At 43.1% G+C, this 15,617-nt stretch overlaps 1 protein-coding gene across 3 annotated transcripts in view; it reads right to left on the bottom strand.

Moving 5' to 3' along the window:
• Positions 1 to 15,617, bottom strand: part of CPNE8 (copine 8) — a 990,278-nt gene that overhangs the window by 802,320 nt on the left and 172,341 nt on the right. For all 3 annotated transcript variants that reach the window (XM_086967237.1, XM_086967238.1, XM_086967242.1), the window contains one exon: positions 3,166 to 3,206. In XM_086967237.1, the coding sequence (XP_086823363.1) occupies positions 3,166 to 3,206 (41 nt within the window). The remainder of the gene's footprint in view (positions 1 to 3,165; positions 3,207 to 15,617) is intronic.

Here is a 15,617-nt window from a genome sequence, read left to right as displayed (position 1 = left end):
GAGAGATAACTCTAGAAAAGCGGGGAGATACTAGTGAAAAATAGGTGCTATAAAGACACTAATGAAAAAGAGGATAAGACAGTGGTAAAGTTGTGATAAAGAGGTGAAAATGTAGGAGGCCGCAATAGCTGACAGAGTTGGGGCGGTAGAGGAGAATTCTAGCAGTGATACACCCCCAGATTCATCAAAGTAACGTTTTGCGAGTCCTTATTAGCTAATTTTAAGGAATCGCTATTAAAGACTCGCAAAACGGGATGCATGTAGAAATTGCAGTATTTTATGCGAATTCTACTGCTTCCTTATTTGCGATTCGCTAATTGCGAATCGCAAATAAGGAATGGCTTTCCCATTCATTCCTATGGGCCTAAAGGCCCATAGGAATGAATGGGGAGTCATTCCTTATTTGCGATTAGCAATTAGCGGATCGCAAATAAGGAAGCAATTTCAAGGGTGACAGGGTGTCCAAAGCGATTCAGAAAAGGGGGTGGTGATGGACAGAGTCTCGGAATTAAGCAGAACACTCCTACCCAGTCAACAGATCAGTTTCCGAATCGTTTTGTCCACCATAAGCCTGGAAGGATATGCTCAGACATGAGTCCCTTGCTCACTGCACCATCAGGATTCAAGCAAGCCGGGCCGAAGACGGCTGTAATGCCAGAAACCGGTCCCCGGAAGCTTGTTTCCTTTCCAGTAAAAGAATTGGCTTGGTAGTTTGGTCTGCCCTGTTCCCATGATGCACTGGGCAAGGGACAGACAAATTTGCATGTAGCCAGGTTCTGAGCTGGGATGGTGCAGTGAGCTAAAAAACGGTGATGGATCAAGCCCTGATCTGTTGACTGGGTACGAGTGTTCTGCTTAATTCAGATACTCTGTCCATCACCACCCCCTTTTCTGAAGGGTGTCCAAAGGACACCCTGTAGCACCTCTGAAATGGTAATGTACACTGGTGTTGCGCACACACATGTCCAAAGGATGGGAAACAACCTTTACATCGCAACTTTTACAACGCACTACCATTACAACAAAACTTTTACAACGCAACATCCATTACAACGCATGCATTTACAACGCAACCATTACAACGCATGACACTACAACGCACACCACTACAACGCATGCCATTACAACGCAGTCATTACAACGCATACCATTACAACGCATAGCATTACAACACATAGTACCCTTACACTATCCAACACTTACCCTACTGTTGCACCCCCTGGAGTTAGAATAGTAATTTTTACCCCGACACTATCCAACACTTACCCTACTGTTGCACCCCCTGGAGTTAGAACAGTAATTTTTACCCCTAAACTATCCAATACTTACCTTACATGCAATGTAATGTTATGCGTTGTAATGGTATGGGTTGTAAATGTAGTATGCGTTGTAGTGGAATGCGTTGTAAAGGTAGTTTCAAAGAATTCGTTGTAATGGCATGCGTTGTAATGGTATGCATTGTAATGGATGTTGCGGTGTAAAAAATGTGTTGTAAAGGTAGGCTTTGTAAAAGTATGCGTTGTAACGTCATACATCCCCAAAGGACATGTGTGTGTGTAACATACAACTTAGAAAAATGCACTAAAGTGCATTTTTCTAAGTTTTTGCTATTTACCACGTAGTTAGACTTTGCGGTAAATAGCGGCCCCAGATTACGAATTCCCAATTTTAAAATGGTTCATGAATTGCATTTAAGGAATCTCAAATTGAGATTCCTTAAATGCAATTCATCGCAATTTAGCGATTTCTAGAATTGCGATTTTTGCATTTGGGATGATGAATCCCAAATGCAAAAGTAGCACTCGCAAAGGGCCAGATTCTCAGAATCTGGCCCTTTGCGAGCCGATTTCGGCTTGATGACTCTACCTGACAGAGCCAGAGCAGGTGAGAAACAGATGGAGTGGGACATGGGTGGGAGGAAGTTGATAAAGGCTATAAGGAGACAGATGAGAATGGTCATATAATTTCACTTCCTGTGATGTCATCTGGGACAAAGAGCATGTGATGTAACTACTGCGACCCCTGGCAGTTTGGTGAACAGACGTCCATGAATGGAACACGTAAAGCAATTTCTAAACACACATTACAATGCTGGTATAATAACGTTAAAAATAAAAAATAGTTTCATAAATGTATTTTTTATTTTGTGATTTAACAGGTCTAATCTCTTTTATTTCAAGCATAAATGAATCAAATCATTAACAATGCTGTAGAATTATTATAACTTTTTAGTAGCCTTGCTTAAATGTTTTATCTGAAAGTGCTACATAGCCAATTCTAATTCAACTTTTTAATGCACTCTACAAGTAATTAAAACAGAAGATGATCTCTGCTGTACCAAATCATAATACTTCCTAAACGCTGTACGCACTGTTACCATCTTCACTTCATCAGTACAGATTCGATCTCTCCAAAAAGCAAGTTTAGTTGTACGACAGCTCCTCTCATTAGACAAAAACGAACCTGCTACGAGAAAGGCATTGCTCTAGTATATTTTTGGTCTACATAGCTCTTATTGAGAAATTCTAAACCTGGTTATTTACTGCTAAGACTTAGTAAAAGTGGGAAACAAAAGTTGGTTCCCACTGCTGCTATCTCATACAAGAAAAGTGGGCTGCTTAGACAGTTTGTCTGTGGGGCGCTGGCTCTCTGCCAGGGAGAGGGAAGGCACAGGCAGTGCTGTGGATGGGTGAAAGGAGACCAAGTATAATTTTTACATATTTGACTGGGGTAGGGATAGACTGACGAGAGAGCCGTGTGAGCAGGTGCAGGATGCCTGGTATACTATGTTTTTGTTGGGAGAGAGGGAGAGGTGTGATGTTGAGGGAGTGGCCAGGAGAGTGGCAGAACACCAGGTGTGACACGGCGCAGGAGATTTAGGCAGGTTAGGCCAGGGTGCATATGGCTGCTGCACACTCCCCTACCCATGGATTGTTGTTGAACCAGGGACAGATGATTTGGGTAGGGCATTCATAATAAAAAAAATGGGCCCGGGTAATACTGAATAACAGTAATATTATCCACTTCGGGGTTAAACGTAATGTCTTAGATAACTCGAGCCTTACCATTGCTGTCTATTTTTATGTCACTAGACCCACTTTGTGAAAAAATATATCTGACAATCAATGTTAAGCATATATAACAAAAACGCGATTTGTTACTTACTTGGGTCGGATTTTGAAAATGTGTCTCTGTCCAAAAGATTTCTGGTAAAAACAGAAAAGGTGAAACATTACTTTCAGTTGTTGCATGCATTTTACATATATACAAGTAAGGACATGTTGATTTATGCAGCTATAAAAACCTTAAATGTAGTACAACCATGTTACTTCACCTGAAAGTGGCAGAAAAATTGAGGTTAGCCCTTATTGCTGTTACGGTCTCTGGTAATGATCATTCAACCCTTACCACATGGTTGAATATTATGAGACCGTATTTTGCACTCAGTGGGACCCAATAAATTCCAATGGTGTAGGCTCAATCTATCGTACCAAAAGAGATTTTAGTCAAACAGCTTAACTAGTAACATTTTTGCCACACCTTAACTTCTCCAAATTGACGATGCTCCCTTCTCCAAATCTCACATATGTCGCCACTTATGTAATGACATGGTGGGTATTTAGCCGACAACTAAACAATATTGTTGTCACTGCCCTTGTCCCTTCCTGGGGAAAATCATAATATTGTAACAGGATAATGTTCGAAGCTCTTGAAGCAAATTTATATTATCTGTCTGCATCCTAGTACACGTTCTGATCCATTCACATCCCTTTCAATAGGCTTCTCCCAAGGCTTGGTCAAGAATCTACTTCTGTCCACTCTCTACACCATCATCCTCAGCAACATCTTCTCTTAATTTTGCCTTTGCTGCAACCTTTATACTTACAGCACCAACATTGTCCACCTTTTTATAATTTTATGTACCCATCTTATGTCTCACATCTGGCCCACCTTACTGCCAGTCATTACTGTATGGCTCTTAAATAAGAATGGTAGCACTCTAGTTCTTCATTACAACACTGTGGGAGGCTGCAGTAGAACAACGAGGGATCAACTGAAAGGCTGCTGCAGCTGTTGAAATTACATATTTTTCTCCCTATGTCAGAGTTTATTCTCACATGGCTGAGAATGATAGTGGGAACACTTTTCATAACCTCCATGAGAAAATCATGAGAGAAAACAGCTTTCTCTCAAACATGGTCCATCAAATCCCAGTAGAGAACCTGCTTTACACAGTATAAAATCACCTTAGAATACACCACAACTCCTAACGTTAGTATGGTACTACAAACAGTTGATATATATATGATGACTAAAATATGTTATCACCCACAATATGTGCTCCTTTTTGTAACCCTCAAAAACAGGTTTTTGTAGTAAGGCTCATAGGTCCATTGTCAACAATTGCTAAATTAGCATGAGCTTCGCTGCCATGAACTGCGTTTGTGCACGACACTGCAAGCATCTATTTCGCAATACTTATTTGTGCCCCTTATACACATGAGAACTGTCTGCCTTGCAGGTTCTTTGCTGTGCTCTGAGGTTTAGTCTGCACATGATGTTCAAGGTTAAAGAACAATGCCCCTTGTTATTCTGTTCTCATCTGTCCCTCACACCTAGACATAACAGGCTTCACACAGCTGCACCTCTGGAAATTGTGTACTTTATTATTGCAAACACAAGCTGTTTTGACACACACCGAGAGACACCTTTCCAGAGAGAAGACCTGTGTTTGTCCGGCGATGTGAACATTACATCTAGGCCGTAAGGTATGGGAGTCTGCTGACAAAGCCCGGAGGTCTTCTGTTTTATAATAAACTACTTCTTGGCACTGGCAGGGTGGTTATAACATTGTTTTCTATAACATGACCTCCCCATTTATATTCTATGGAATTGTAACAATGCTGACTATATTGTGTTTATGCATTCTGCTGCTTTTATTGTCCCGTGTACTGCACCATAAGGCGTGTTAGTTGAAATAAACATTTTAAACTATACTGCGTCTCTGATTACTGGTATTGTGGACAAGTATGAGTGGCTGAACGAAAGAGCATCTGGCTCCTACGATTCCAAGATAGGGCTAAGTGTTCTGGGTTGTCTAATCATTGGTAGCTTCGCTGTAGACGGAAAATGAATGAGACACTATAGCTAGTAGGTAAGGGATTTTGGGTACGGATGTGGTAAGTCAGTACACCACCTGTTCACTGAGGTCCTGTTTTCCTGTGCATAGTTCTGTGTATGTGCAGAATCTCCGCAACACTTTCACTACAATGCATTTCAAAGGGGACCATGCCAAGAGTTCTGTAATCCTTGCCACAACATGTTGCCCATGTTGCACCCAGCCAATCAAGGGAGGTGCCTTTGGGGTCATGGTGTGGTCACCCTGTCCCCTTTCTTTGTTTAATTGATTTTTCGCGAAATAGGGACCATGACCAGGAGTCCTGTAATGGCTGCGCTGCCAAGACATATTTTTTCGGTTGTGATCAGTCAATCAGCATTGATTAGTCCCCTTTAAAGTAGCCAATCATAGAATTTATCTGGACATCAACTGTCATGAAGGCACTAACTTTAGAACCTTAATGTCTCAAAAAATGCAGAACAGATTTACACCAAATTACAAAAAGCATGCTTTCTGAGGGAAGATCCAGCTTTTACAAAATTGGTTGTAATTCTGTTCAGCTGTTTTTTGTTTTTTACTCTTTAATGGATCACCCCAAAACTTTCCAAGAAGGAGTTGAAGGGGATACAATCTTTATCAGGCAATTTCCTGAAGGTTCATCAATTCGAGTCAAAGTTATTATCAAAACAAAAAACAATCTTTCTATGGAACGTGTGACCTAACTATAACTACTGCATGATAATACATATATAAATATATATATATTACCTACTGGCGGTCGCCAGTAGGTATATATAGTTAGGACCTAGTTTCCATAGGAAATCCGCAACATTCTATTGCGAATAACTTTGGCACCTGTTGATGAATATCCGCAAATTTCTCAAAGAAGATGGCCCGCTCCGCTCCTTCCCTGAAAGTTTTGGGGGGATTCGTCAAGTGGGGGCTGAGAAAAAAGGGGGGTCCCAAAAAGTGTTTTCCCCATGTTATTTTTCATAGGACGATTAGACACGGCTACAGCCCGAACCGCTGAACGGAATTACACCAAACTTGGCAAAATGGTAGGGACTGGTACGCAGTACGGCCTTTTGTTTAACACCTTGGCTGCTAATGGTTTTCCCCTCCTGTGCTGATTCTAGCAGAACCCCATTGTTCATGACGAGCTCAGCTCGTCAAAAGCACAGCTCCACTGTGCCTCATAACGAGCTGAGCTCGTCATGAGCAGCGAAGGGGTTAAATGGTGTAAATCCCTCCAGTAGTTGTTGAGAAAATTGAATTTGAAAAAATGTATATATCTATAAGCGCACACCCGTGTGCGCACCGTGCGAGCACCCCGCGATTTTTCGGGCAAATTTTTTTTTGGGGGGTCCTTGTGGGACCCCCTGAGCAGGCGTGGAGGGTCAGGGTGCTTCTACCCTGCCCCCTTTTTGAGTTCTACACGTTTGTTTTTCTGCTTACCTGTGCCTCAGTCTACCGAGGCACAAGATGGCTGCCAACAATTTCTGTTTTGGAGTGTTGACAGACAGTGGCAGCCAATCAGCATGCCTTCCCGAGAAAGCTTCATGCTCATTGGCTGTCAACACTTCAAACCAGGAAGTGTTGGCATCCATCTTGTGCTAACACAAAAAGGGGGGCAGGGTAGACACACCCTGACCCCCTAGGCCTGCCCAGGTGGTCCCACAAGGACAAAAAAGGACCAAATTTCTTTTTTTAAACCTGGTCTGTTTTTTAAAAAAATTACCCCCCGGGGGGACCAAATCGCGGGGGCATAGTGATAAAGTGTGGGGGGGTCCGCAATCCCCCCCACACTGCCCCGGGGACCGCCGCCCTGGGGCAAAGCAATGCAGCCCCTTGGCGCATACTGGAGGCTCCTGGTGGGCTAGTTGGCCCCAAGGGACCCCCAGTATGCAAGGGGAATTAGTTCCTACTCTGCAAACACGCCAGGGGTTGCGGTGCAGAGAGGTGTAAAAAAGGGTGTGGCCTCATTACACCTCTCTGCAATGCAGCCCCCTGGCGCATACTGCAGGTTACAGGTGGGCTAGTTGGCCCCCAGGGACCCCCAGTGTGCAAGGGGAATTAGTTCCCCCTCTGCAAACACGCCCTGGGGCTGCGTTGCAGAGAGGTGTAAAAAAGGGTGTGGCCTCATTACACCTCTCTGCAATGCAGCCCCCTGGCTTATACTGGAGGTTCCTGGAGGGCTAGTTTCCCCCCAGGGACCCCCAGTATGCAAGGGGAATTAGTTTCTCCTCTGCAAACGCGCCAGGTTTTGCGCTGCAGAGTGTTGTAAAAAGGGGGGCTTGCCCTCTGAACACCTGCCTGCAAAAATGTAGTAAATCAGTATATAAAAAACAACAATTAATACATTTAAAAATTGTCATTTAAAAAACCTTCGAAATTCAATGAAAAAACCATAGGTTTCAGGCCTTATATAGTTAGGAATTAGCATTTAAAAAACCTTGCAAATTCACTTAAAAAAACATAGGTTTCAGGCCTTATGTAGTTAGGAATTAGCATTTAAAAAACCTTGCAAATTCACTGAAAAAACCATAGGTTTCAGGCCTTATATAGTTAGGAATTAGCATTTAAAAAACCTTGCAAATTCACTGAAAAAACCATAGGTTTCAGGCCTTATATAGTTAGGAAGTAGCATTTAAAAAACCTTGCAAATTCACTGAAAAAAACATAGGTTTCAGGCCTTATATAGTTAGGAATTAGCATTTAAAAAACCTTTGAAATTCACTGAAAAAAACATAGGTTTCAGGCCTTATATAGTTAGGAATTAGCTTTTAACCCCTCCCATGCTCATGACGGAGCCGCTCCGTCATGAGCATCGGCTGAGCTGTGCTCATGACGGAGCGGTTCCGTCATGGCCCTGCCGCTGCGCCTGCGCGGCGCGTTCTATTGGGCAGGCGGGGCCATGACGGAACCGCTCCGTCATGAGCACAGCGCAACCGCGGCTCGTGATGGAGCAGCTCCGTCACGAGCATGCGAGCGCCGCTCTGCCCCCCCACCCCCCAGCGCTGCGGCGGAATTGCCGCCGCAGCAAAGGGGTTAAAAAACCTTTGAAATTCACTTAAAAAGACTATAAGTTTTAGGGGTGTTATAGTTAGCTGGACATTTCACTCATACAAAACCATTGAAATTGCTCCTATATAGTTAGTTGTACTAACTATATTTCGCGCACCCGCAATCCACTGCTGATGATGTCACATATTAGATCATTCATGACCTGGTCAGTGACATCACTGATGACATCTATATATATCAATGTGGCAAAGGGCGTAGGTGAAAGGGAGATGAGAGAGGACAACGCCTTTCTCGGAAGCAGTGCGGATGCAGCATATAATTTACATCTTGTGGCAACTTTCGCACTAAGACTGCAATACTCGGCAAGTCCCTAAATAACCTTTGCGATGCATTATGGTGCCTGAAGTATGCTGAACAAGCACGTGACAACTAATTCTGAATAATTGCGCTCACCTGTGATCAAGACGTAAGTAACGTCAAAATGCGTAAGGATATGAGCAAGTTGCACAGGATGTGACGAATAAAGTCATCTGCATTATCAGACACTGTGGGGCTCTTTTCTTTGGAGTGGTTGCAAGCGCAGTTTCTCCAGGACCTCCGTTCCTGGCTAGAGCCCGCCCTGCAGGACCGGTGGCCCCCGGTAAAGCGGAGGTGTTCTTTTGATTGATATATATATATATTCACTGAAAAAACCATAGGTTAGAGACCATATATAGTTAGCTGGACATTTTATTGACATAAAACCAATGAAATTCCATATATAGTTAGTTGCACTAACTATATATCGCGCACCCGCAATCCACTGCTGATGATGTCACATATTACATCATTCATGACATGGTCAGTGACATCACTGATGACATCACTGATGACATCTCAAATGACATCACTGATGACATCACTGATGACATCTCAAATGACATCACTGATGACATCATCTAGTGTCTGTGTGTTTTTGTAAAGTTTAAATATGTTTTACATATTGAAGAATGAGTGGATGTGTGGAAGACTGAGTGTGTGTGTGGCTGGCTGGGAGGTGTGTGACTCTGTGCATATCAATGTGTACTTGTATCAGTGATTTTATAAGAGAGTAAGTATGTGTTAGTATATGTGTGAAAAGTATGGTGTTCTGTGTTTAACTGTATAGATGAGGAAATCGAAGTGTGATTGATTCTTCACAGGACTGACTAGGTGTATGAGTGCATATGATAGTCTTGTAATAATGAGTGACTGTATGTATGAGTGATTGTATGGGTGAATGAGTGAATGTGTGTGTAGACGTAGGAATCAGTGAGTGCGTATGTAGTAACTGGTATTGGTGTGTCATGATGTCATCAGTGATGTCATTTGAGATGTCATCAGTGATATCATTTGAGATGTCATCAGTGATGTCATCAGTGATGTCACTGAAGTATGGTGTTCTGTGTTTAACTGTATAGATGAGGAAATGGAAGTGTGATTGATTCTTTACAGGACTGACTAGATGTGTGAGTAACTCCATGGATGAGTGGCAGTGTGTGAGTGTCTGCATAGGTGTATGAGTGCATATGATAGTGTTGTAATAATTAGTGACTGTATGTATGAGTGATTGTATGGGTGAATGAGTGAATGTGTGTGTAGACGTAGGAATCAGTGAGTGCGTATGTAGTAACTGGTATTGGTGTGTCATGATGTCATCAGTGATGTCATTTGAGATGTCATCAGTGATGTCATCAGTGATGTCATTTGAGATGTCATCAGTGATGTCATCAGTGATGTCACTGACCATGTCATGAATGATGTAATATGTGACATCATCAGCAGTGGATTGCGGGTGCGCGATATATAGTTAGTGCAACTAACTATATATGGAATTTCATTGGTTTTATGTCAATAAAATGTCCAGCTAACTATATATGGTCTCTAACCTATGGTTTTTTCAGTGAATTTTCAAGGTTTTGTAAATGCAAATTCCTAACTATATATGGTCTATAACCTATGGTTTTTTCAGTGAATTTCATTGGTTTTTTAAAAGCTAATATCTATAGCTGTAAAATATATTCTTTATTACGTGACGTATCACGTAGCCACGTGAGACGCCTCATGACGCGTCGCATAACCGTGACGTATCGGCTCTGCAGCGCAAACAAAACCCGTAACGTAAGCGTGCCGGAGCACGCTTACAGATATATATATTTTTTTTAACCTTAATTAGACAAAATCCACACGTGCACATATCTTGAGGCCTTGCAAAGGCACATCAAACAAACAGTCCCTACAATTTTGTCAAGTTTGCTGGAAATCTATTCCCTTAATTTTTTTTTTACTGTTTCTCTTGGTTTTCCCCTTGTTACGCTTACCGGGACGCTACCCGGTACGCAAACCGGACGCTCCAAAAACACAAGATGGCGGACTCCCGTTACGCTGCCGGTTAGCTGCCCGGTTCGCGTACCGGGAAGCGCCTCTACCGCGAAAAATCGCGGGGGACTTTAATATCCCCCTCATCAATCCTAGGGGGTCAGGAGGGGTTTACCTTGCCCCCTTTCCTTCATTTCCCCCTTCTTTTTTCACCACATCTTGTCTCTCGAACCTACCGAGAGACAGGATGGCGGCCGCTCCGGACTGTTTACAATGTTGACAGCTACGCTGCCGGTTAGCTGCCCGGTTAGCTGCCCGGTTAGCTGCCCGGTGAGCTGCCCGGTTCGCGTACCGGGACGCGCCTCTACGGCGTAAAATCGCAAAAAAATTATTTATTTTTTTTTTTGCCCCGCGGGGCACTTTAATATCCCCCTCATCAATCCTAGGGGGTCAGGAGTGGTCTACCTTGCCCCCTTTCCTTCATTTCCCCCTTCGTTTTTCACCACATCTTGTCTCTCGATCGTACCGAGAGACAAGATGGCGGCCGCTCCGGACTGTTTAGAATGTTGACAGACACCGGAGAGCCAATCAGCTTCGCTTCGCGAAGTTCCGTTACGCGTCAGGTACGCAAACCGGGGCGCTAACCGGAGCGCTGTCACAGATATATATATTTTTTTAAACGTTAATTTCTCAAAATCCACTGGAGCACATATATTGAGACATAGCAAAGGCACGTCAGGCAAACCATATCTACAATTTTGCCAAGTTTCATGTAAATCTATTCAGCCGTTCGAGCTAAAAGTGAGTCCAACCGCCCTATGGAAAACTGAATGGGAAAAACGTGTTTTGGGACCCCCCTTGTTTCTCGGCCCCCCCCTTGAGGAAACCCCCCAAAATTTTCAGGGGCTGCTCAGAAACAAAATGTGCCATTTTCCTGAAAATTTCAGCCAATTCCGTCCACTAACGCCAAAGTTATTAGACATAGAATTTTCAGAAATCCCATAGAGAAAAAATCCTAACTATATATACCCACTGGCTATCGCCAGTAGGTAATATACATATATAAACATATATAATCTGCATATCTATATAAATATAAATGCATGCATACATATACATATATGCATACATATGCATGTTATTTACATGAAAGTTTTAAAAACACTAATAAAAGCAAAGCTAAAAAGCCACCTCATTACAAACAGAATGGCTTTAACTTAAACGAGGGCGAGATCTGTTGCATTTTCAATGCTTGTTTACTTTGGTTCTATCAAGAAGGCATTCAGATGTTTTACACATTTGCCATAAATTCTGAATGTTAGCACTCTAGTTGCTCATTAGATCACTGTAGTAAAGCTAGTGCTCACCAGGGAAGTCTGCTGCTAATCATGGTTTGCAGCCATTTTCCCGCATTTTTTATCCCGCAGACTTTCAGTCCGCATACCATTATCCCGCAAGGTCATTGACCTCGCATACCATTATCCCGCATTTTTTCAAAACGCATGTGCATTTATCGCGCATGCCTTTACAAAGAATTACGTTTTAAAGGCATGTATGGTAAATGCATTTGCGTTGTGAAAACCACGATGACGAGAGAGGTAAGTGGGTTTGTGTTAATTTTTTCGTGGGTTAGTGATTGTGTAGTGTAGTGTAGTGTTGTGTAGTGTAGTGTTGTGTTAGTGTAGTGTAGAGTTGTGGTGGTTGTTTAGTGTAGGGTCATGCTGGGGCTAGTGTTTTAGGGTTTAGGGTAGTGTTGTAGTGTTGGCGTAGTGTAGGGTCATGCTGGGCGTAGTGTTTTAGGGTTTAGGATAGTGTTGTAGTGTTTGCGTAGTGTAGGGTCATGCTGGGGGTAGTGTTTTAGGGTTTTGGGTAGTGTTGTAGTGTTTGCGTAGTGTAGGGTCATGCTGGGGTGTAGTATTTTAGGGTTTAGGGTAGTGTTGTAGTGTTTGTGTAGTGTAGGGTCATGCTGGGGGTAGTGTTTTAGGGTTTTGGGTAGTGTTGTAGTGTTTGCGTAGTGTAGGGTCATGCTGGGGGTAGTGTTTTAGGGTTTTGGGTAGTGTTGTAGTGTTTGCGTAGTGTAGGGTCATGCTGGGGTGTAGTGTTTTAGGGTTTTGGGTAGTGTTGTAGTGTTTGCGTAGTGTAGGGTCATGCTGGGGTGTAGTGTTTTAGGGTTTTGGGTAGTGTTGTAGTGTTTGCGTAGTGAAGGGTCATGCTGGGGGTAGTGTTTTAGGGTTTTGGGTAGTGTTGTAGTGTTTGCGTAGTGTAGGGTCATGCTGGGGGTAGTGTTTTAGGGTTTTGGGTAGTGTTGTAGTGTTTGCGTAGTGTAGGGTCATGCTGGGGGGTAGTGTTTTAGGGTTTTGGGTAGTGTGGTAGTGTTTGCGTAGTGTAGGGTCATGCTGGGGGTAGTGTTTTAGGGTTTTGGGTAGTGTTGTAGTGTTTGCGTAGTGTAGGGTCATGCTAGGGGTAGTGTTTTAGGGTTTAGGGTAGTGTTGTAGTGTTTGCGTAGTGTAGGGTCATGCTGGGGGTAGTGTTTGAGGGTTTAGGGTAGTGTTGTAGTGTTTGCGTAGTGTAGGGTCATGCTGGGGGTAGTGTTTTAGGGTTTAGGGTAGTGTTGCAGTGTTTGCGTAGTGTAGGGTCATGCTGGGGTGTAGTGTTTTAGGGTTTTGGGTAGTGTTGTAGTGTTTGCGTAGTGTAGGGTCATGCTGGGGGTAGTGTTTTAGGATTTAGGGTAGTGTTGTAGTGTTTGCGTAGTGTAGGGTCATGCTGGGGTGTAGTGTTTTAGGGTTTTGGGTAGTGTTGTAGTGTTTGCGTAGTGTAGGGTCATGCCTGGGGTAGTGTTTTAGGGTTTAGGGTAGTGTTGTAGTGTTTGCGTAGTGTAGGGTCATGCTGGGGGTAGTGTTTTAGGGTTTAGGGTTGTGTTGTAGTGTTTGCGTAGTGTAGGGTCATGCTGGGGGTAGTGTTTTAGGGTTTAGGGTAGTGTTGTAGTGTTTGCGTAGTGTAGGGTCATGCTGGGGTGTAGTGTTTTAGGGTTTTGGGTAGTGTTGTAGTGTTTGCGTAGTGTAGGGTCATGCTGGGGTGTAGTGTTTTAGGGTTTTGGGTAGTGTTGTAGTGTTTGCGTAGTGTAGGGTCATGCTGGGGGTAGTGTTTTAGGGTTTAGGGTAGTGTTGTACTGTTTGTGTAGTGTAGGGTCATGCTGGGGGTAGTGTTTTAGGGTTTAGGGTAGTTTAGTTGTTTAGTGTATGCTAAAGGCATATTCGTTCTAAAAGTTTTCGCTATTTTAATTTGCGGCCTAATAGTACATGTGGGATTTTTTTTGCGGACTGATGGTATGCGGGATTTCGTCATATATTCGCTAATCATACTTTCTATGGCAAAATGAACCCCCTCATTTTGTTCCTTTTTAAATTAAATGTTTTAAGAGTTACCACTTTATTCCAATCAAGATGGCTTCAGGTGTGCCATACCTTTGTAATAAGTAGGACTGTTAGCACTCTAGTTGTTCTTTAGAACACTCTGGGACATTCTGTCATTGGGCTATAGTTGGGCTACATCTGGCTGATATTTGGGCTACATTTGTTTTTTTTGTCTCTGGTGGCCATCTTTGGGCTACATTGGGCTACATTGGGCTACATTTGGGCTCCAACATATATATAGCCCAATGTAGCCCAATATATATTTTTCAAAGTTAATTTTCGTAAAAACCACTGGAGCCTATATCTTGAGACATAGCAAAGGCACATCGGGCTACCAGTCCCTACAATTTTGCCAAGTTTGGTGTAAATCCATTCAGCCGTTCAGGCTAAAAGTGAGGCCAACCGCCCTATGGAAAATTGCATGGGAAAAACACGTTTTGGGACCCCCCTTTTTTCTCGGCCCCCCCTTGACGAAACCCCCCCAAATTTTCAGGGGCTGCTCAGAAACAAAATGTTCCATTTTCCTGAAAATTTCAGCCAATTCTGTCCTCAAACGCCAAAGTTATTCGACATAGAATTTTCAAAAATCCCATAGGAAAAAAATCCTAACTATATATACCTACTGGCTATCGCCAGTAGGTAATATATATATATATATATATATATATATATATATATATATATATATATATATATATATATATATATATATATACACCAGATGTCCTCTCTAGGTAGAAAGAAGGAAGGGACACAGCGGGGCTCTTTTGAACATTTATTGGAGAAAAGTCGGCATGACCTGTTTCGGCGTCAAACCTTTTTCAAATGCCGCAGTTCGTGAAGGGTGCCTCCGGTAAAATGGAACTGTTGTGGTGATTTGAGTGAGGGGGATGAGCCGCTTACAAACGCTGCCAGCCACAAAAGGATTTCCAAAGGCTATGTGGCAGTTCGTTTTTTGAAGAAAGGGAGAGGTGAGAGGTGACTTCCTCTCTCCTGCAACTCCGCAGCGTTAGCACTTATTGGAAACATTGCAGCATGGTGAGACAGTTGCCAAGAAATATATTTTATGCACCCTGAGGATGGCAGAACGAATTGTTTCATGGGAAGTAATCACGCTATTTGAAAGACATGCACAAGATCCCATTTACAATTAAGATTACCTAGCTGGTGCATTCGGGGTCCCGTGGTTATCATGCTGTGGGCCAAAGTCCATTTGGAGTTAATTTGTAACACACCCACCTGTGAACGAGACGGAGTAACACTGAAATGCGTCAGGACTAATTAAGTATGTTTTAAAAGCTGCAGTGCTCTTGACGAATAAATGTCAGCTTTCTGCATCAGACGGAGTTGGGCTCTGTTGTTGTTTGTGAGGTATTGCTAAGTGCCAGGATTTCCATTCCTGTCTTAGGAGCCTGCCCTGCAGGTTCGGAGCCCCCGGTAAAATGGAGCTGTTGCTGTGATATATATATATATATATACCATATGCCAGACGTCCTCTCTCGGTTGAAAGAAGGAAGGGACAGCGGGGCTTTTTTGAACATTTATTGGAGAAGTCGGCATGACCGGTTTCGGCGTCAAGCCTTTTACAAATGCTGCAGTTCGCGAAGGGTGCCTCCGTCAGGTTATTATTGAGCTTCTCCCATTCCGTGATGCAAAGGCTCAGCTGCAGCGCATTCTCGTGCCGATGCCACAGAATCCTCTGCCACGGACTTCTGTTCCCATTG

This window comes from Lissotriton vulgaris, chromosome 1_1, assembly GCF_964263255.1.
Source record: "Lissotriton vulgaris chromosome 1_1, aLisVul1.2, whole genome shotgun sequence".
NCBI classification, from domain to species: domain Eukaryota; kingdom Metazoa; phylum Chordata; class Amphibia; order Caudata; family Salamandridae; genus Lissotriton; species Lissotriton vulgaris.
Note: the sequence above shows the minus strand (reverse complement) of the source record. Positions and strands in the feature narration are given on the sequence as shown.